The 23,036-nt window shown below is 38.6% G+C and overlaps 2 protein-coding genes across 4 annotated transcripts in view; one reads left to right on the forward strand and one right to left on the reverse strand.

Moving 5' to 3' along the window:
* CNGB3 (cyclic nucleotide gated channel subunit beta 3) overlaps window positions 1-14,632 on the forward strand; it is a 75,872-nt gene extending 61,240 nt beyond the window's left edge. The window contains exons 12-18 of the mRNA XM_068933109.1: window positions 821-980; window positions 1,396-1,493; window positions 2,186-2,269; window positions 4,402-4,520; window positions 7,692-7,838; window positions 10,884-11,064; window positions 12,164-14,632. Of these exons, the coding sequence (XP_068789210.1) occupies window positions 821-980; window positions 1,396-1,493; window positions 2,186-2,269; window positions 4,402-4,520; window positions 7,692-7,838; window positions 10,884-11,064; window positions 12,164-12,403 (1,029 nt within the window). The 3' untranslated portion in view covers window positions 12,404-14,632. The remainder of the gene's footprint in view (window positions 1-820; window positions 981-1,395; window positions 1,494-2,185; window positions 2,270-4,401; window positions 4,521-7,691; window positions 7,839-10,883; window positions 11,065-12,163) is intronic.
* Window positions 14,633-14,707: 75 nt separating this feature from the next.
* The window catches only part of CPNE3 (copine 3), a 33,680-nt gene continuing 25,351 nt past the window's right edge, over window positions 14,708-23,036 (reverse strand). For all 3 annotated transcript variants that reach the window (XM_068933104.1, XM_068933103.1, XM_009674682.2), the window contains exons 15-16: window positions 21,447-21,683; window positions 14,708-19,952 (exon numbers count right to left, since the gene is read on the reverse strand). In XM_068933104.1, the coding sequence (XP_068789205.1) occupies window positions 19,842-19,952; window positions 21,447-21,683 (348 nt within the window). In that variant the 3' untranslated portion in view covers window positions 14,708-19,841. The remainder of the gene's footprint in view (window positions 19,953-21,446; window positions 21,684-23,036) is intronic.

Raw genomic sequence — 23,036 nt, forward strand, 5'->3', positions numbered from 1 at the left:
TGCAACCAGTATAGTCAACTGCAGAATCAAAACTTAGATATTAATACACAGCTTCATTGAAGCTTGTTTACAACTCCTGTTTACAAAGAGCTCTTAAAATTTCTGAAATTATTAGTCTTGCTTTAGCACACTTATCTAAAAAGTGTTGTTCCTTGTGCAATCAATTGCATCTCTGTAATAAGGAGCAGAATTTAGCCCACTGACATACTAATCCTTGGCCACTGCAATATTAAGCCATTCTACTAAGAACATGTCTACAGAGTTACACTTACAAAGCAGGAATATCTACGAACATTAACTCATTCGCTTTTTAAAAGTTAACTGACATTAACTCAACTGTGTTGAAATGTTAAATGATGCTGCTGCACTAAAATCTTTAAGATCAACTTTCAGCCCAAGTTGGATTTTTATGACTGATCTAGACGCACTCAACAATGTAAACATCGGCAAGATCTTAGTTCTAGTGGTGTCAGCTGATGTTATTGCAGAAATTTAACCTAGTTCATTTCATTTCTGATTTGCATTGCATACCAAACGCAGAGCAGCTTTATTATGAATTTTTAAGAAATCATTATCTGTATTTTTCGTCCAAGTGCAGAAATATGAGATAGAAGAGTAAGCTGAAAGCTTCTAACATAACTAGATTGTCATTAATGTTTCTGAAAAAGCAGACAAAAGGGCTCAAAACATATAGCTGAATATATAACGAACCAGCTATTTTGCAAACAAACGTTTTGTTCTTTTAATAAGTTGTTGAAAAGATATTCAAATCCAGACTATTGTTGGTGAAATGTGTAGTAACAGCGAATGATGTTTGCAGATGCGAGATGTAATTGGAGCAGCTACAGCAGGACAGAACTACTATCGCTCCTGTATGGACAACACAGTCTCCTACATGAACACTTATTCAATTCCAAAAGTGGTTCAAAATCGTGTTCGAACCTGGTATGAATACACATGGGACTCGCAAGGAATGCTGGGTAAGGCTTTCAAACACTGGTCACATAGTAATTCAAAAGGAGGAAAGCTCTGTATAGACAGATATAAGGTGAAATTCACGTTTCTTCTCTTCTGAATTTCATGGGAGAGGGTGAGAGGAGGGTATTCAATTTACTTCAGAGAAGCAAAAAACTCCAGAGCAGTATGATGCTTACTACTTCAAAAATTCTATTAAGGTATAGAATGTTCTCATTATAACATTAGACAGTATGCAACTTAAACCACAATGTCTTATGGTGAAAGCATATCAGCATTTTCCTCATCAGAACTCATAAATGCTAGAATTACTCTACTGAGCTATTTTTCTATATAATGCTCATTTTTATGAACATTTTTTCATTCTTCCTTTATATTTTCTAACTAATAGGGTTTTAAACTTTTTTATTTATTTTGCAGATGAATCAGAATTATTGGAGCAGATGCCAACCAAAATGCAGCTAGCCATTGCAATTGATGTGAACTTTGCCATTGTCAATAAAGTTGACTTATTCAAAGTAAGCAGTTTTACAGGAGAATGCAGCAATGTGTGGTACTCATGAGACTGAAACCTAGTTTTGTGCAAAGGAACTTTTTGTTTGTTCTCGTGATGGTTTTCCAGAGCTATAAATTAAATGTTGTTACTTAACACAGGAAAAATATATCCTGCCATGTTAAAAATTAGAAAAGGCTGTATTTTTAGAAATAGTCTTGACATACTATTATCTTATCACTAATTTGCTTCTTAGGGTAATTGCAAGAAATCCCATGTTATCATTGTATAACCATACATAGCTTCACTGTTTTTGCAACATTTGTTGAAGACATGAAATTCATAGATTCATACCAGCATTGGGCATGATCTGCTTTTTTCCCCCGGATCAGTAAAAATTGTTTCACATAAAAGACCCGTAAAGCTCTGAACCTAGCACTAACTGAACTTCCACAGCAATCAGATTTAGATGTGCAGAAGTCTACTTTGTAGAAAGAGGTGTTCAAGCAGAGAGAAGAGCACTTTGTAAGTATCTGGAAAGACAGTTCTTTTAAGTATTTTCTCTGCTTTAAAAAGTGATCTTTATGATGTTTTCATTTTGCATTCCACTTATGAATCCCTGGATCATCACATTCACGTACTGCTGGGTTTTGCTGTCCAGTGTAAGCACCAATAATAACTTCAGTTACTGAAGCACAATTCTAATTATTTTAACAGGGGTGTGATACTCAGATGATATATGACATGCTGCTACGGCTGAAATCCATTGTGTATTTACCTGGTGACTTTGTCTGCAAAAAGGTGAGCATTAATATCTCTTTCAAATGCAAGGAAACACGTATTTTAGAAGAAGAGTTCAGATATAGGTCACCAGTATACTTAAATAAAATTAATCCTGAGTGAATTAGACAGCAGAAAAGTAATTATGGTATTATGTGTAATAATAATAATAAACTCTCAAGTTTCAAGCTAGAGCAAGGCAATATGGATTTTATTACTTACATTATCAAACAAAACTGTGGTAGCCTGGAAAAGTATTTTATGTAAATACAGCATGTCTAGTGACACGTCATTAAGTCTGAATATTTAAAATGGAGCAGGTTGAATTTTTTTACACATATATACATATAAACTTAGCCTATAGAGCTCAAGCTACGATGCTTGTGAATACACAATGCTTCATTATGTATTCAGACGCTCTAAGTAGAATCATCCACAGGAAAACCAAAGGCGTCCCACACAGCTCTTTACAGCAGAATCTGACCTCGCTGTACCTACACTTGGATTTCTGAGCTATTTCCAGAATGCACACTGAATACATAGCTAGCTGTACATTGCCCCTTGGCAAATAAACCCATCTTCTCCTAGCATTTTAACTTAAACGTGGTCTTATGGTAACAGAGGTAGATAGCTCAGCTTCTGACCAAGTGAGCTCAAGTTTCTTCTCCAAAGGCATGAAGCCGTACTCACAGTGCTTGATGTGACTAAAACCTGGATGGTTGAAGAAGCAGCACTGTTGTTCTTCTGGCAAGTGATCCACAGCTTGCACTACACACAGAGCTGATCATCAGAACCGCTTTTGTCTTGAGTAGCCCTGATTGCTGGAAGTTCACTAAGGTCCTGCTCCCTCAACATGGTTCTCTCTTTGAATGCTGAATTAGTCCTACTGACTTCAGTGTAGTAAGTCAAACGTTTGTGAATGGACTGCAGGATCAGGTCTGCCCCTTTGAAGATCAGTCCCAGGACTACTGTTGCCTGGGAAAGAGTAGAAAAGGAGTACAGTCTAGTGTGTTTGCTTGTACAATGCACATCTTGGACTGTGGCTGGGACTGTGCCAAAACAGAGGTAAAAATGACAGAAACAGATTTAAGATTTTGATCCTGCAGTCAGAGGCAAATAGTTCTCAGCAATGATGGATTTCAAGAAATGGAAAAATCATGTTATTACAGTTTGATTAATTCCAGCTTGACTAAAAAGCCACCCCTTTGTGTAGAGCTACTATGTGGCTAACCACCATAGTAATCCCACTAAGGCAATATCTTGTAGTAATGAAAAAAACCTCAGAGGAACTTGAGTACTTCCTACCTGGCTGTATGCTAGGTTCATCATGCTTCACTGAGAAGAGTCCAGCATGCAGGCTTGGAGGAGCAAGTTAAGGGACAGAAAGTACAAGCCCCATGTTTTCAGTCCTGGTTGTGCTGCCTTTTTACTTTTAAGCTGAAGTTACTGATTTGCCTCAGTTACTCAGTTACAGCTGCATGAGTGGAATAGTATTTACTTGCCTGTCTTACTGAGATGTTGGGAGAACTCTTAATTATTACATTTGTAATGTTCTCAGGTTACCCTAAATTTCTACTTTTTGCAGACAAGTTTTCATTTATACTGACTTTACCCTTTTGAATCCTGACAGATCATCTATAACATGTAGAATAATAAATAGGCTAATAATCTCTTAAATCATCAAGTGATAACATAAAAATAGACAGACTTTTGAATGGTAGATGATTCTTACTTTTCTTTTAAAATTACATAAGTGACAATCAGAAGTAATAGCATAAAAACCAGCATAGCCTTTTTTTTTTTTTTCCACCTATAATTAAATATACTTCTAAATTACTTCAGTTACCACCAGAATAGGCCATGGAAACAACTGATATAATCCTGATTATTATCTAATCTTCTTGTTTCAAGCTAGCCTGTAGAGTCTTACTCTTGCCTCACTTCACAATTACTTTGGCCAAAGTCAGTCCTAATGCTTGTTCTCAATGCCAGGAAGAGTAGTGCAAACTAACATTTATTTCTCTGTAATACTGGTAAATCTGTGTATGAGAAAGTACAAAGATATTTAAAGAGGAGTTTGTCAGATTATTCTACTAAAAAAAAAAAACCCTGCTTTGCTGAAATGTGGGATCTCTATATCTTTGTGTGTCCAGGGAGAGATTGGCAGAGAGATGTACATCATCAAACAAGGAGAAGTACAAGTTCTTGGAGGCCCTGATGGTAAAAAAGTCCTGGTTACATTAAGAGCAGGAGCTGTATTTGGGGAAATCAGGTACATCTATCACTATTTTTAACGCTTTCTTTAGAATCGGTCAAATAATGACTGTTTAACTTTTCACTGGTAAGCATGACAGTTACCATGGGGAGGCTAGAAAGTCGGGTAGCATCCACCAAGAGGACACCGAGCAAAGAGATGTAGATAAGTGAAAGACAATTTAGGTGATACATAAGAGGTTAATTTAGCAAGATTTGAGACTTCTGAATGACAAATAACACGTAATCAGTGTTTTAGGCAATGCACACAGGGACATACAAACAGGATTCTTCTTCAGCGTTGAAAAGATTTAATATATCTTCCTGCTCCAAGGTCTGCAGTACAGCAGGACCATATGTTTTCATATTGCTTGTGCAGTGAGACTAGATGCCCTAGATGCCTAGATACGCAGCAGATACTAAAAGTGGTGATTCATTTCCAATGAGGGAAAGAAAATATCTGAAATAGCAAATGAGATTGATTCCTTTAGGAGCTGATATAGAGATTAAGTCACTGAAAATCAGGCACCCACATAGGAAAATGCATTTGTTGACGAGAAAGAAAAAGGCTGGCAGACCAATTGCGGGGGTGGGGGGGGGTGGTCTGACTTTTTCTGGAGGAGAAACTTTTTCTCAGGTGTCTACAAATGTTTTTCCTGTTCTTCACATTGCTGCTATGCAAAATCCATTAACTCTTATGTGCCATGTCTGCCAATTAGCCAACCAAGTACTAGATTTTAGGCACTGCATCCCCTGCTGAAGTTGGCCTGAGGAAAAAGTAATAAAATACATGTGCTGCTGCATGTGATAAACTGGGTCCTTGATTCCTTCCAGCTGCCTCCCTGTTACTGTTAATCCTCTTGCTGGTAGCTTTAATCTGTCTTTTGAAAAGCGGTAATCAGCACTGTGCCAGGTTTACACTTATCTTCTCCTTTCCTCTGTCTTTGTGGTAGTGGAAACATGCCAGTTTAGGCAGTGATGTGTGTACAGGGCTTGCTCAGACCTTCAGGCAGAAAACACTTGATCTATCCCATAGATACAGGCCTTTTTCAATGAGTGGGAAAATGAAATTATATCAGCTGTTTGAGAGAAGGTTATTTTAAAAGTATTCCTCTATGCAACAATATAATATTAGAGCAAAGCCCCAAAACAAAACGCTGAGTTGTAAGCTATGTAGAAAGGCTGAGAATGCACTGGTTTTCAATAAGGACTGGATACTGAAAAGATAAAAGAAAAACGGTACAGCAGCCCAGATAAGTAACCCACATATAGTTTTCAATTATTTCTGAGTTCTGCATTTGGAGTGAGGACATTTTTTTTTTTTTAAACACAAGAAATGATAATGATTGATTTTAATGCAAGGAAGGGATTTTCAAACATTTTTAAGAAGTGAGCACTTATTTCTACATGAGACTGACCACACACTGACCCACACACTGACCAAAGTTTCATTACACAATATATTTTACTCTGCACATAATTGTCAGTACAGTCAATATTGCCAATATGCCAGTAAAACCCTCAGCAACGCTATAAGCCTACACTTCTAGCTTTGTTTTATTCCTCACTGACCTACCACTTTGGTGGAGACAACATGACATCCTTACAAGAGTATCAGCACAGATATAGGTACTCTGGATATAAACGGCATAGACTTGAGGAGAAAATACACAACAACTGCGATACTCAAAAATGCACAACAATCAACAAAACTGAAGAAAAACAAAGACCTGAATCATTAAGTATATCAGCAGAGGTTTATCCTCCTTGTGGCACTGTGTTAGAAAATAGTGAGTTTATATAGCACTTTTCTATATAAGTTCTGTTAAGGTTTTCTGAATACCGTACAGTAGAAGAAAATGAAATAAAGAGAAAACTTCTTTAATGGAGGAAATACTGCTTCTTTTAGTACATTCAGGTTCTTCCCCCAGTATTCATAGCATGGTTATCACCATGGTGTCAGACTGTCATGATCTCCTTCTGACTTCTGATTCAAGATTTGTTTAGAAAAATATGTCAGCTTATTTCTCGGTGGTCTAGCTATAAAAGATAAAAGCTATTTAGTCTCGCTCTGTTCAAAATGCATGTAAATCCTCCTTAAAATGTGTCTATGGGAGTTGAAGAAAACAAAGAATTTTCATGCATTTCAAAAATTTACAAACTTTCAAAATTTGTTTGCATTTTTCCTGAATTATACTAGAAGACCAATGCAAGCATAATGGTCAAACCAGTTCTTTGCCAATTTCATTCTTGAAAATTACTACAGAAAAAGACTAAGTAATAAAAGCTGCCTTCCATTTAACGTCTTACCCTTGTTACTGCTTTCCTGTATAGATAATATCAGTTTGGGGAAGCAAAATAATCTTAGAATCAGAGGCAAACAGATTGCTGCATTAATGGGAGCCTGTCTGCACAGATAATTGAGAAAGAGAGAAATTCAGGAGAGGAAAAGTATAGCAAAACACTTCATTAGCCGAGAAGTTTACACTTTAAGCCAGATGTCTTTGTTCCTCCCTTTTGTCAATTATTACACTAGCACAATTTCCCATCAGAAAAGGATAATTCTGGAAAAATTAAAACATTTCACTATTATATCTAAATTTTTGACAGGACTTTCTGCAAAAGTTTGGTCTCAGCTTAAGTCTTTCAACAGTTATGTTATATTATCATCTGTAAAACAAGATAAAATTAAATAGAGTATGTAGTCTTCTGACAAATGCAAACGGGAGATGAGATATGTTAGAAGACTGATAACCAGGGACCCACAAAAGTTATTCAGTCAGGAAAATTAAAACTCTTGGGGTGGGGAATAATTCATTCACCGTAAATAACTTGTAATAGTATCACATGTGCTGCCCTATTACTCAGGTAAATCATTTTCAGCAATAAAACTGAGGGAATTCTAAGTTGACATGAGAGCTAAAACAAATGCAATCCTTGCACTGAAATATGTCTATCCAGCAAGACTTTTCACAGTCCTCAGCATCAGCCCAGTCCTGACCAGTAGTGACAATTTGCCTTCTTGAGGCAAAAGATATTTTCTATCCTAACTGCAAAAAGAGTCTGCAGAATATCAGATATAATAGTTGGATAAATGAACTTTGCGATGACTTAAGTGGGGAACACCAGCAAAGAGACTCCTCATGATGGCAAGAAACAACCTGACTGTCCACACTTATTTTCATTCCAGCCTATTAGCAGCAGGTGGAGGAAATCGGAGGACTGCCAACGTGGTGGCTCATGGTTTTGCCAACCTTTTCATTTTAGACAAGAAGACCCTCAATGAAATTTTGGTGCATTATCCTGACTCAGAAAAGATTCTGATGAAGAAAGCAAAGTATGTCCTAATAATAATTTTTAAATCATATTGTTTAGCTGTGGAATGAACAGTTGTGGCTTCTAGATAGATTTGCACTAATTTCCTGGAAGATTAACAAATATAAACACATTTGTATTTAGATGTCAAATTTTTATGGTAGCATTTAGTGGAAGCCATGGTCTTGGCAGGGATGCCAAGCTGTGGAGTGTGGTAAATAAAATGAAGTTCCGAATGCAGTTGCCTTCTCCCTTATAAATAAGGCAATGAAACACATAGGAGATACAGATGATAACAGGACTCTTTATATACCCAAGAAAGATAGAAATTGCAAGATAGATGTCAGTCAAAGAGCAGGGCTTCAAAGATGCAACTGAGAACTTGCAATTAACTCTAAAGACATAAGTATTAATAGACACAGACTTGAATGCATTTCCAAAATCTTAAAGAGTAGATAGGGATAGATTTGAAGTAAAGGCTGACAAGATCAGAGATATGTACACAGATCTGAGAGGTGTGCATTTTGTGCAAAGGGCTTCTGAAACAGGATTTCAAGTTGAAACTGTTTTTTACCTTGCTTTGGCTGTAGCTTGCTAGGGTGAGTTTCCCCTGGCTTTGCAAGGAAAAAATATCATCAGATTTTGTCACAACAAAATCATGAAAATGAGTACCTTGCCACCTTCTAAATCGAAAAGGTCCAAACATAGGAAACAGTTTTTCATTATTAGCATCCTTTGGCACTCTGCTGTTCTGAGCTGTTTCCTTACATTGATATCAAAAGGTGGAGGACGTCCCAGATCTGAAATTCCACCAGAGGAGACAAAACAGTACAGGAATGACATTTTGTTTAGTGAAAGTGCCAGCAAACAGTTGCATTTAGCATATTTCAAAAATCCTGCTTATCAAATAGAAGTGTCTTAAGAATCATCACTTTCCTGAGGAGCAAGAAATGCAGACACAGAATGGGCTTATTGCCACCTGAAAGTGCCTCCTCTGTAAGGTGTTTCCCAAAACAGTCTGTTGGACTCTTGCCAATGGCACTTCCTGTTCGTGGTATAAAGAGAGAAAGGAAACTGAATCCACGACAATATAAAGAAGCCTAAAAACCAAAAACATTGAGCAGCTTAGATTCTAGGTGAAGGCAAGCAGAGCCATGCATGTCAGCCAGTCACTGGGAGCCTGTGACATCAAAAAATGTCAGGAAAAGCTCGTCTCTCGACTGTACTAGTTCCCAGATAAACTGAAGACCAGGAGCATATATACACCAGACTCAGTGATGGACTCTTGAATGAGACAGGAAGGCTGATGCCCATGGCACCAAACAGGGAAGTAGGAAATACACAGATCTTGCCCATTTGGTAAGTGTTTTCACACTAGCGGTCTTCAGAGAGGCTGATTTTCAAAACCAGCATCAGCTGGTGGGAAGGTAGAACAAACCCACTGACAGATGGTCCCCAGCAACTATTCTTCCTACCTTGTCTCCAGCTTCTTTCTAAATAGTTGTATGACCATCACTACTTGTTATTTCAGCTTCTCTGTCTCACACCACTTTCTCCTGTTTCCTAGCCCTCCCCCATCTCATCCTGCCTAGCCATTAAATTCTAGATAGTCTTTCTCAACTGCAGGAGCTTAAACATTAGCCATCCTCCACATATACAGTCACATCTGGGCCCAAAGCCCTTTCTAGGTATCAGCCTTACAGCCTCTGTGTAATTTACAAAATATGCAATATTTTGTTTAAGCACAGTATCCTGGGCTGGAGGCTGTGTTCTCTGCTCACCTGTCTGGGCATCCGCTAATCAATCCAACAGCTCCCATGTTCTGTGTATGACAGTCACATGTCCTGAAACACTAGACACAAATAGGAGGTTTGTGCACTATTTTGATAGTGATTTGCAGTTATGTTCAATTTTGGAATCACATCATTAGTTGCTCTGTCCTGAAAGGTTTACAGTGAAGATCTCTGTGGAATTACATTGGCCATCCCACACCTGTAAAAGACCTCTTGGAATAAACTACCTGATATAACTCAAAGGAGTTATTCAAGTCACAGATTTGTTCTATTATCACCTACCTGATATTCACTCTACAGTGCTTAATCCTTGGTGCTTAATTACTATGTATGGTAATTAATCCATGGAAGCTACTAAAGTGTACCTTTTTAATTTATGGCAACAAAACTAAAAAGGAAAAAAAAAAGTATAATCTTCGCTAATGAAATTGCCCAAGTTGCAAAGTGCAAAACACTGGAAAAAAGTAGCAGTACTACGGGATTTATTGTATTTTAGGCTGCCAGAATAGTACTGACTCCCAAAAACATATGGGTCAGGACTTTTGCAAGGATAAAGAAGTTGTCGTGGAAACTCTATCGTAACCTAACAGAAACTGAAAGCATGGGAATCGGACGCTTTTCACTGGTTCTATCTGTCTTGAAACCCTCATCTAATCATCATTCTTTACTTGTTGCTCTAATGACTGCAAATCAGGACTGCAACAGAAGGATATGAAAACCATGACTGGCTCCATGACTGGTAGCACTAGTAGTTTCAATATCTGAAAGGTAATTTACTGAGGAAGACCAAAATAAGTGCCACCGTCTAACTGGAGCTGAGAGTTGAGCCATGCTGAAAGTGAGTGAACTGTTACTTCCACAAGCATCAGCTCGACTCCAAATAGAGCAGTAAACACGCTCTGAATTTGCATCCAGAAGGCCAGACAGGAGAGATGTACCCCAGACACAAGGCATCCATCCCTTCCTCCACCCGCAACTATTTTACACCTTACCTGCTTTATGGTACTTTGAGTCTGCTCTTGTTTATTCTACAGGATATAGGTAAGAAATTCCAGATTAGACTAGAGCAGCAGCCTCTAATTTACTATAAGTTCTACCAGAGTAGAGTACCAGGGTAAAAACCTTACCCTTTCCAGCTTGTTATTGGCTACTGGAACTGGAATAAAAAATTGGCTAGAAAAATTGTTAGAACTGCATCCCTGAATTTAAGTTTTGCGTGAACTTTTCTGGGTTTCACTGCACTGCTTTATGCTCTCTTTCTTTCCTGTCTCCAGGGTGCTGCTGAAGGAGAAGGGGAAACCCGCGCCTGGACCGCCAGTGCCCCAGCCCCGGGGCTTGGCCAGTCTGTTTGGGCAGAAACAGGAAACTCCAAAATTGTTCAAGGCAATGATCGGAGGTAAAGGAAAAACAGGCCTTGCTATGCTGCTGAAGCTGAAGAGAGAACAAGAAGTTCAGGTAATGCCATAGAAAACAGAATAGATTCTTCCAGGGAGAAGCTACTGGGAGAACTTGAGAAGAGTAGAAGAATATGTAGCCTTATCAATGAAATCAATGGTAAAAGCTCCCAGCAGGTGTGCTACTAACCATTGTACCTAAGCTCTGTAAATACTGGTTCTCAAACTTGGCTCAAATCTTCCTGGATCTGGACTCTATGTCAGACAGAGAAAACAAAAGAAAAAAAAGAAGCAAGAAAAAGGAAACAAACAAACAAGCCCATAGAAAATAAGGCAAGAATAGATTTTTACAAAGACCGCCATCCGATCTATTCATTTGATCTAAACAAAAGTAAATACCGAAATATCCTAAAACAGTAATAGGATATTAATAAGCTGACTCAAGCACAGAGTTCATACACTTTCCATCTCAAGTTCAGATCTTTTCTTGTTGCAAATCTTGAGGACAAAATTTTAAATTTAGCCCACACAGCTAAACCTGATTCAATCTGTAACATACTGCACTTATGAGAAAACTGTTATTACAGTTGATGGAAAACAATCCCCACATTACAAACTGTTCTGAGAAATGTTCATGTTAATAAGAAGCTACACAGTTCTACACAGTTACCCAGAAGTGGCAGAACCCCAGTCTGTCTTTAATAGCTGAACTGGCTGTGTGGGGTTTTTTTTTTTTTTTAGTTAAATAAAAAATTTAGTTCACATAGATTTCTACAGCACTATTATTGAAGCGAAAACTTAGTTAATTTTTTTTTGTATTAATATAAGTATATAAAGGAAGGTAAGATCTCAAGAAAGGTTTGTGTGCCCCAAAACTTGTCCATTTCATCCTGCCGTATTAAGGAGAAGCAGCTACTATCGCTACCCACAAAATCTCCTAGGTTTTACTTTGACATCTTCATTCTAAAATAACATTTTTCACTTAGAAATTGAATTTCAGCAGCTGAATGCAAATTTATGTACTTTGCCTAATGTTAATCACAATACCCACGGTGTGCCTTACCACTACATATACAAAATAGAACTGCTTGAATTTCCTCTGCAGCAATTGGAAAAGCGTAACTTCTCATTTCTAGGAAAATGAAGCTAAAGCAGATGAGAAGAAGCCCGAACAAGATGAGAAGAAGCCTGAACAAGATGAGAAGAAGCCTCTGGAGCCTGTTGCCTCATCTACAGTCCCTGCACAAAAGGAAAAGCCAAATGCAGACACTAAACCCACGCCACCTGCAGTTATGCACAGAGGAATCACTAACAAGTCTCTAATCATTAGTATGTCTCCTTCCCCCATAGCAGGAGAAGGAGAGATCCTTAAAGTTGAAGTTGAAGAGAAGAAAAAGTAATAGGTGGGTACTTTGGGCTATGACCCTATCAAATGTCTTGCTGAAATCAGAGGGCTAGCGTGACCTTGCTTTTGGGTAAAGAAGATAAAAGTAGACTGCTTAAGTGATAATCTACCCCAGTTCCTTTTCTTCCCTCCCTCCTCTTCCAAGACAACTAGACAAATAATTTGTATACTTACTTTTCAACCTTGATCCTGAAGAGAGAACTTCTGGTGTGGTAGGAATTAGAGCTCAAACTGTATTTCAGGATCACTTGTTTCTTGTTTTGTCCATGCTCTCCATTATATTACTCTGCTTCTCCTTTCCCCTTTCCCCTTTATTCTCTCTTTCCTTCCTATTCTCAGCTTGCTTTTAATTTTCATATGTATTCTTTTCTGGTTTCCCATAGTTATCCTTCTTCTTGCTACTGCATTACTATTGCTGAGGTTGGGCCATGTTTCCCTCCATCCTCGTCTCTCCTCCTCTTATACTTCTAATTAACGACTTGCTTTTGTGACCAGTGTGGCTCAGTGCTGAAAACTGTGATGCTATGTGTCTATGTGTTTGGACGCTTTAGCTTGGGAGAGAGCTACGCTGACCGTACCGTCGTCCAAAAAAAAAAAAAAAAGAAAACACAAACAAACTTCAAAGGGGAAGCAGACTGCAGAATTACTGCCAGCTGAAAGAATTACTCTCTACTGAAAGAAGGAGCCTCTGCTCCAGTTGTCTCTACTGACTCTGGCGAATAAAATTGACAAAAGGTTTTGTTTGATTTCCCCTCCCCCCTGCCCAGGAGTGACCTTTAACTTCAGGTTGCTGACTTATGTGTTTGATCTCCTCAAGGGGTTGGGCATTAATAATGCTCTCTAAAGACAGGGCAAGCAGTTGATAACTTTTTGTAGAAGCCTGGTATCTAAGGTGGCCACCATGGCAACTATAAAGGTTGTTTTTATAAAAAGCAGGATTTAACATGTTGTCTCTGTGGTGCACAGCTCCAGCCAACGTGCTGACTGCTACAGTTGTTCACCTCCACAGAACCTCGATTTATGGTGCAACGCAAGCCCTGTGCCTTACAAGGGCTGGGAAATATCCTACCTATGAACTGAAATAAACCCTTTACCAAGGTCACAGCTGAGAGGGCTACAGCCTTCTAACAAGAGACTCCCCCACTGTCACCGTTCTGCATCCACTCATCACAGGAAGTGGTATAACATTAAACAAGAGGCCAAATATGTGTTTTAAGCTTAACTCTCAATTACTCTTGCTTTGTTCACTCACAGATGGTAACAACAATACACATATGCTTTAAAGAAGAGTGAACTGCTAAGGTAAAACAAGAGAAAACCACCCCCCAAAGCCCAGTAACCCTCCAAATCCTTCTCTTCCACAAGTTCATGCCTCCTCTCTCTCCCCATCCACTTCCTACCGGAAGGACAGTTCCAGGAATAAAAGTCATTTTCCAGAGACCAGCCAAGACATCTGAAGACAGGCTTCACAGCTGCTCAGCTGTCCAGCCGAGCAAGATAGAAGGAAAGCTTAATGGGGAAATGAAACAATTCACTTGACAGGCTATGTATGACCGTATGGGCTATATACTACGCAGGCCTGTTCTATAAAGCCCTTGAACTTCCCCAGTCAAAAGCAAAGGCATTAAGGGACTGCAGTCTCTCTCATACTAGAAAAGGCTGAGAGAGCTGGGCCTGTTCAGCCTGGAGAAGAGAGGGCTTGGGGTGGGAGGCAGATCTCATCAATGTCTATAAATATCTGATGGGAGGGCTTAAAGAGGACATGGCCAGACTCTTCTCAGGGGTGCTCACTGACAGGACAAGAGGCAATGAGCATAAACTCAAATACGGAAAATTCCACTCAAACACAAGAAACCATTTATCCACTGTGACAGCGGTTGAACATAGGAACAGTTTGCCCAGAGAGGTTGTGGAGTCTCCATCCTTGGGCGACACTAAAAACTTGACGGGACACAGTCCTAGGCAACCTGCTGTAGCTGACCCTGCTTAAGCAGGGGGTTTGGACCAGAGGCTCTCCAGAGGTACCTTCCAATCCTAACTAGTCTGTGATTCCATGAAAGCTGGCAACTCAACTAAAATTAGTGGGAGCTCTGCCTGAATATAAACTAGATGACCAAATTTTGTATGTTGTATATTCCAATGTTCTCTGGGATGACTGAAAAACAACTCTATCAAAAAAGAAAAGTTCTGTTGCATTAACAATGAGATCAAAACTTTAACTGCTACATGGTAAGATACATCTTTATTTGTATATTACTTGTTATTTGGTATGTAAAAAAAGTACCTTATAACAGAGCTGGAAAATGATGAGACATCATAAAGGTTTATTCATCTATTGCACATCCAAGAACTTCTTAATACAATAAAAAATTAGAAATGCTGCAGAATGCTTCCTTCACAAGCAAGGCCTTCTGAGAGTAAGAAGGATCTATGATTACAATTCATTACAATATATGGCTCTTACATCACTTTTTGAGGCAGAAATGGCAAATCATTATGGAGGAGGGGAAAGCATATAATCCCCGAAACTGATAAGCAGAGCTCTTACTGCAACAGAACTGACCCACCTTCTGTCTACACAAACGCTGCCCCATAAATTCAAGACAAATATTTTTGCTGTTGGCATATTGAAGTTCATCAATCATACACTGACATATTACAAAGTAAGGGCTGAGTTTGCAGCAGCAGAGCATCCCACATGAGTTACAGCTCTGCTACAGCTCTCAACAGTTCCAGTTTGCAGGAAAGGTTGCCAACTCTGTCTTCAAAATTATCAACTTATGCATGGCTCTCAAGTTCTTTAGACCCAAAAAGAAAGAGGAGAAATGTCAGTGTTTGCATAAGATCATGGCTACACAGAATTAGCATCCATCTGGTTTCCTCTGACTTTCTACTCTTCGGTAGTTGCAGCTTTACTTCCCACAGTTCCTCCAGGTTTTGTGGGGTTGTTTGTTTGTTTTTGGGGGTGGGACAGAAGAGGCAGGCAGGGGACAACAATCAACTAGTTGTAGGGTCTTCACCCCCCCCCCCCAAAAAAAAAAAAAAGGCCACACAGCAAAAAGTAGCCAGGACAAAGCAACCCCCCAACACAAAAGAATCAGCTGTGTAACGACATCTTCAGATCTAAGAGCATGAGCATACAGGTGAATATATGTGAACATCGTTCCTGCTTAAATTGATACCGCCTCACGATGGTGGTAGCCTAGTCAGGATTAGTTTTCCCAACTGGGCACTGTCTTCCATTCTCCTGCAGACCTAGATACCTTCCCTTGGTTCATCAGACATTACTGACAAGGCAAATGTTTATAAGCTTCAGTCTCTCTAAAAACTGCTAAGGAGTAACATACCCCTGCTTTGAACCAGTGAGAGATCAGGGGAAAAATATTCAATCTCATCCTTAGGCAAGAGAGACACAGTTGAACCATAGCCTTCTACAGTCTGAGCTCTTACTGTAAAGTAACCAAGCATCCCTTACTGAGTAAAACAATCCTGTATATATGAGAGCAGAGGTGTTCTGCAAGTTACTAGCAGGCTCTAAGTAGCTCATCAGAAGCCACCCAGTCTATAGAAGACACTATCCTCTTCCGTCTCCCCAGTGCCCTCTTTCCCTAGGATCCTACGTGTGGACCCCTTCACATTTTGGTAAGTTCATAAAAGCAGTCATATAACAATAGAGAAAAAGGGCCTCGTGGGAGACGATGACTAGGTGCAGGACACTACCTTTTATAGGCTGCTACTGAGGAACCATCCATATGGGAATAGGTTACCCTCCATGTTTTGGCAGAGCAATTTGTTCCTAATCCTAGCGGCAAAGCGGGAGAGAACAGAAACTCACCTGTGTGCAAGCACTATGTATACCTTAAATTGTAGGCCAGATGCTTTAAAGAAATGTTAAGACTTACTCCATGCGTAAGATGCATTAAGCTGTTCCAGAAACTAATTCTACCTTGTGGATTCTTGACTTGTGGAGAAGTGGAGTAAATTACCGTAGAGTACTTAAATGATGCAACTTGCAGTATCAAAGCTCAGGCTCTCTAGGCATCACACTGCGCTGTGTCTCTAGTACCTCTCAGCTTCTCTATAAAGTACCTCAGACTTGATTGTACTTGAATGCCTAGACACTATGAAGGGTACAGTAGGACAGTCTAGCTGAAAACTAAAAATAAACATACACATCCTCATCCACATACAAAGCCTCTCTACTTAAGAGTGTAGAAGCCCCTCTGAAAAAGGACTTGAAAAATTGACCATAACTGTATGGAATACCCTGAATGGGAAAACTCTAACATGGCAAGGGCAAGAAGCACTCTCTGCAAAACTGTCTGACTTTAGAACATCTTTTTGCCTGAAGCCAGAATTTTATGCTTATAGAATATACACTGCACATTTGTAACCATTGAGCAAAAAGGCATTTCCCCTCTCATCTAGTAGTATTTGTTATATATCTAAGCCATCTGCAGCCTGTGGAATACTCATTATAGCAACTGCAAAAGCATTGTTCCCTGTTTCATAGAAAACACTGAATAAGAAAGCTCATCAGTACACTGAAATTATAGTTTTAATGCATAGGCATTGTAAATCAGTTAGCTTCAACAGAACTGAAATTCATATGGAAAGCACTTTAAAAAATTCTGCTCATGGTTATTTCTCTGCTGTACATATGCATATATTAAGACCACTAAATGGCAAAAAGCATGTGATTATGAAGACTGCTATACATCGTTTTTATCACAAGGTGGTGCAGATGACCTACAAACACATTCACTTTACAAAAGAGCTTTGACAACACTTGCTTTATCAAGCTAATAAGGCATTTGTAACATATTAAAAAAAAAAAAAATACTCTCCACCCCCCGACTCACAATTCGGTGCATTTCTTGCCTCTGAATGTTTTTTCAGCCTAATTTAGAAGTTTCTAAACTTTTCAACAGGCTGTTAGCTGGAAAATGGCTCTTGAAGCTATCAAACTCTTCTTTTACATATACTCGAGCACTTTGAGAAGCAGGTGTCACTGATACGCTGTTTACTTAATTCCCCAAGCTTGAGGAGTAAGGGGACACTTTCCAAATATAAATTAACTCTCTACTCCAGAAACTCTGGATTTATGCATAGAATACCAATAAACCAAAAAGAGCTTTGTGTATTTTATATGCAGCAGGTCTTTGATATAAAATACCTATCACCATCCCTAACTGCATTTAAATGCACTTCCACAGCAACCTGAGACAGAACTGGTATGGTAACTCAGATGCAGCATCATTTTTTTGGCAGATACCTCAGAGAAACTTCAGTAGTATTCTGTATTCCTATCAGTAGTATATGTCCACTACAATGAATCTGGATAGAGCGTCTAATTCTCTCTCCAAATGGAACACCTGGCTGTGAAACAGCTTACTGCTCCAAAAATCATATTATATCAATTTGCAGCTGTGCGATTGATGTTTATTACAACTGCTTCCTTGATCTTAATATTTTGTTGCATCTTTGACATGACATTTTATGTATAAAGTAATAATATATTTGCACATCACTGACAAAGGATGACTGAAGATTTTTATATAAACAAAAAGATAAAGAGATTAAAAAAGGAAGTAAGCTTGGCTTAATATGAAACAAAATCTCTTCCTCAGTATTTCATTATTGAAATTATTTGGGAATCCCTAGGGAAAAAGGGAGTGGGGAGTAATTTATTAATTCATGACTGATAATGAGCCAACTGTCTGCAAACCATTTGGTGTGCTTTACAATCACAACACATATCTTTCAGCCATCAATATTAATCTGAATTCAGACTTTTGACAGGATTATACTCATATGGAAAAAAATTAAAATAAAACCAGAGCAGCTTCAACAACTGAAAAAAGGCACATATGCGATGTTCTGGTGCAATCTTGACTGCTCACAAAAAGGTTAAGTTCAGTGTTAGTTCATTTTGTTCTAACGTGTTACAGCTAGACCATTCAAAATCAGATCAGTCAGATGATGCCTAATTCTAAAACATTTCAAACGCTTAAATGCAAAATTAATGTTTAGGATGGGCGTTTTGGAAGTGATAAATGAGACCTTTACATCCAAGTATGTTACATGCACCGATAGGATCGAAAAAGATTGCTTACAAAAGCAAGCAGTAATGCCACTGGGAGACAGGAAAGTTTGATCTGACCACCAAGTAACTATATCATGATGTACACTTCCTTATGTTCTATTCTGTAAGACAAAAACGGTAAAGAGAAAACTCAAGGTAAGAAGTAAAAAAGGCAAGTAAAAAAAAAAAAGTTGTCTGCCCTAGAGAAAAATGGTATGATTACAGGATTACAGTGTAGAAATTTTCTTAAATCTTCCTTTTGCGGGCGAGGAGGGAATATTGTTGTTTTGCAGGCACTTTTTATTAGTGAGCTAATCAAAAAGATGCATGATTCAAAATACAATAAACTGGTAAAAAATAAAAAATATGTACCGCTTTCAAGAACTACCTTTGCTTGATAATATGCAGTTATAAAACTGAGGAAACAAATTTTTAATTGAAAAGTGAATTCCCACTTCACAATAAGCTCCTCTGAAGATCAACAGTCATACGCAATTGTTTTATCGAAGAAAAAAGAACAAAGGACAACCTGAAGTTCCCATTTTCCAGCATAGTTCACACCCAAACTTATCTTACAGCCTCTACAGTGGTAGCCTTGAAGGTCAATAGCATGTCTCTGAGATGTCTGAGGTTTGTCTTGATTCACCTTCGTTATTCCTACAATGCACTGAAATACAGTGTGCTACAAAGGAGTTACACCTAATGACTTGTTTGGCTAATATTCTCATGGTTCTGAATCTCAGGCACTGGCAAAAGGCACTAAAGCGACAAATGTGAAGTACGCATGCAAGGATGGCTTTTACACGCTCTTCTGGCACAAGTCTCATTCTGCCACTACTGTGACAAAATTCTGTTATGGCAGCTTAAGAAGCCTGAAGTATTCCAGATGTGTTGAAGCATATACATACTTTTACTTGCTTGGTGTAGCTGTACCCTCTTCTGCACATCAGACTGGTTTATAATCACTGAAAAACCGCAATACTGTGTGGAGATCCCCAGTAAAGTAACTGAACCATCTCACTGGACATATTTATCCAACAAAGGTAAAAGGCAGCCAGTATACTCTCAATTGTTCTCCCTGAATATATAACTTCTTTCTTTTCGCTGTTACATTTCAAAATAAAATGCACCCACATAATTTCTACTCCACAAATGAATGGTTACAGCAATTATAATTTTGGTTCTGAAAAGGCACACTTGGCAAAGTACGGATTTGCACGCAAAAGCTAATAGACGTTACCATACAGGTGTGTGTATATACATGTATAAAAAAGTATCTCAAGAACCAAAGCCTGTAGGTACACCAAGAAAAGAAGGCACAAACTCTTAGCCCCCCTACTCAATCCCTTCACTTTGCAGCAGGATTCTTAGGAGGTTGCAGTTTGTAGGTGCTGAAGTAGTTCACCACTTGCTGAGGGACTTCGGCGAGGACACATTGAGCCAGAGCTTCTTTTGGAGCCTTATTAAAAAAAGAACAGCAAGTTTCACGGTTCATTAACGGTCAGAGCAGATCCTAAGAGGTGCAATTGCAGAGAAATGTACATAGTGCCCTTGCAGCAGAGAGGGAGGCTTCCCTGCCATCTTTATGTTTCCACTCCCATTACCAGTGACCAGCTTACTGCCTCCTTCTGCTGAAGTCATACGAACTGGATGTCTGTAGTGCTGACATATCAGAAGGTATCTTTCACGACATGAAATTTATATATATGTGTATACACACACACATATATACTTACATATTTATTTATATGTATGCATCACACACACACTTGCAGACATGGAACTTAGCCATGTCAATACACTTCCCTTCAGCGGCTTGTCTAATTATCTGTAACCTTAGACCCCAGTTCTCATCCACTGTAATTGCATGGCTATGGAGCAAGTCCTCTAAAGATACTGTTTTCACTGCAAGACAAAGTATCCCTAGAACAAAAATTTTATCTTCTTCTAGAAAATGAAAGTATTTGAACATATAGTTTTATACTAAATATTAAGCTGGTTACGCGACATCCAAGGGCATTAGTCAGTAAGTATATTTTGCATTGACTTTGCTCTCCCTTCACTTTGTCCGAGTCACACCAAAACTAAACAAAAAATTTATATCAAAAGCTTGTATCAAAAGTGACAAGAAGGTATAAAGAGTATTATTAACAGGCTTAAGATTAAGAAACAATAAAATTAGAACATATTAGGACGGATATTAAAATTTTGAATCTTCAAAGTAGTTTACGTTGGTCTTATTTTTCCCCATCCCAAAGAAATTTTGAATATTCTTAAAAATCAACTTTTTTCAGAGATGTGACATTTAACTGACACACTGTATGAGCCTGGGCACATTTTATTCAGCTGTACAGCAAACAAGGATTCCATTTTTTTTTTTTTTTTTTTTTTTTTTGGTATCTCTGCTTTAATGAAAGCAAAAACTAACCCCACTGTGGCCACCTACAATTTCTAATAATGATGACCTCCTCACCTTAACCTAGAATTTTAACACTACTTTAAAAAGTAACACATATAGTTGCCCCTAATCCATGTTTATGGATTGAACACGATAAAAATGGTCATGAACACGATAAAAACCACTTTTCCTAAGAAAATCACAGTGATATCTTCCTCCCAAATAAACAGCATATCCATTGGTTTAGACTGAAGCAAGTCTGAGGGAGACTTACAAAGACCATTCCCCTGCAACAACTGGTCAGAAATGCAGTGCAAACCAGGAGCAGAGTCTTTTAAACTTGCATTGGCTTACCTGCTGGAAATTCTACAGATGCCCAAGAAGTCTTTTGCGTCCCTCCCTCTTTCTTTTTTTAAAGTATTTGATAAAGACACGTTTCACAGTTCAGAGTTCATCTTAGGGATGCTACAAAGGCTCAGAACTATATGTCTGATATTCTACCAAACTCAGCATTCCTCTACACTATTTATCAAGCATACAGTTAAGATTACTTACATTCTGGAACTTCCTAAATGGCACAAACTGGACAATGTCTCTGACAGCTGGTTCTCCTGAGGAGGACCTAAGAACTCCATTGTCACCATCAAGAAACTCCATAGCATCAAAGTCTGCTCCCCCAACACCAACAATGATAATGGACATGGGCAATTTTGAAGCATTAACTATGGCAGTTCGAGTTTGATCAAGATCTGTTATTACACCATCCGTTATGATCAGAAGTATGAAGTATTGCTGTCAAACCAATAAACACGGTGTTATAACAAAGAAATAAACAAGATAATATGTAGGCATACACACTTTGAAAAAGTACATACCACGTAACATTGTGACTTTAAATATGTACAGTGTACTCACTAAATCAAACATCTTATGCTTTGCTCAGGATTCTTCTGCATAGTTCAAAGAAAGGGCAACATTAAGCAATCTTTTAAGGAAGTCATCTTTAAAACTTAAACTCCCAAAAGTAATACCCTTACCCTTCCTCTCTCTTCCAACCTCTCCAAACAAAATCAATAGTTAATCCATTTTCCAAGTATTTGTTCCGGGAAGAAGGCAGTTTACTGAGGTTTTGGACAGAATTAATTTATGAAAATAATCCCTATCCTGTCTGGTCTGCCAGGCCAGAAGTGACACCCCTCACTTCATTCAGTTAAGAACAGATGAACAAAAGGGTGCTATCAAGGAAAACGGAATTCATTGCATTCCTAAAATCCTGAATATAGATTAAAACGCATCTTCTTGTGCTGAAAAACAGCATGATTATTTTTACATTGTAACATTACTGAAACCATTCAGGTTTCTTCCAACAAGAGTGTTTAACCTAAGCAGTGTGCCTAATAAGGGCTCTGATACCCAGGGAAGGCTTTCAACAGAAACACAAACCTGTAAAAACAGACACTGGGGTTAGATTATTAGCAGATGGGTTAATTGATCCTCATTTTGAAATTGCCTGATCAAATTCCTTTAATCATGCGTATTAGCTGCTTCCTGAAGTTAATTAACAAGGCATCTGAAATCACCTTGCAGTATTTCGGTAATTTAGTTAAGTTTCACTGAGCTGCTTCTACCCAGCTGCCATGTCTTCTAAAAGTTAGCCTCTGTTCCAGATTGGAATAAGCATCAAGAACAAACTAGGAGCACAAAGTTCAGAAACTGAACTATCAAATACTGATAGTTCCCTAGCGCCGTCCAAAATATTCTTCCCCCCCCGCCCCCGCCATCTCCTGTGTTCAAGTACCACCTTTGCTCATCTCTTGCCACTGCTCCATTCCCTCACTCCAGCAAGAACGACTACAAAGCAATCACGATCAGTAGGCTGAGATGAGCAGCATGATAACATATGTCATCTCGGACTTATTCTCCTCTCCCTACATTTCCCTCATATTGAAAAACAAGCTCAAAATACCTGTGATACACGTTAAATGGCAAGGCAGCAGAATTTCTTCAATACTCCCTTTCAGGTAGAAATACTTTCTTTCTGCGAGTGCAATATGCCTAGCAAAAACGGACAGGAGGATTCTGCTACTGTCCTAATATAAATATTGATTACAGTGACTACCGTAAGAGCTCCAAGGCAAAACCTTA

Source organism: Struthio camelus, chromosome 2 (genome assembly GCF_040807025.1).
Source record: "Struthio camelus isolate bStrCam1 chromosome 2, bStrCam1.hap1, whole genome shotgun sequence".
In the NCBI taxonomy this organism is placed as follows: domain Eukaryota; kingdom Metazoa; phylum Chordata; class Aves; order Struthioniformes; family Struthionidae; genus Struthio; species Struthio camelus.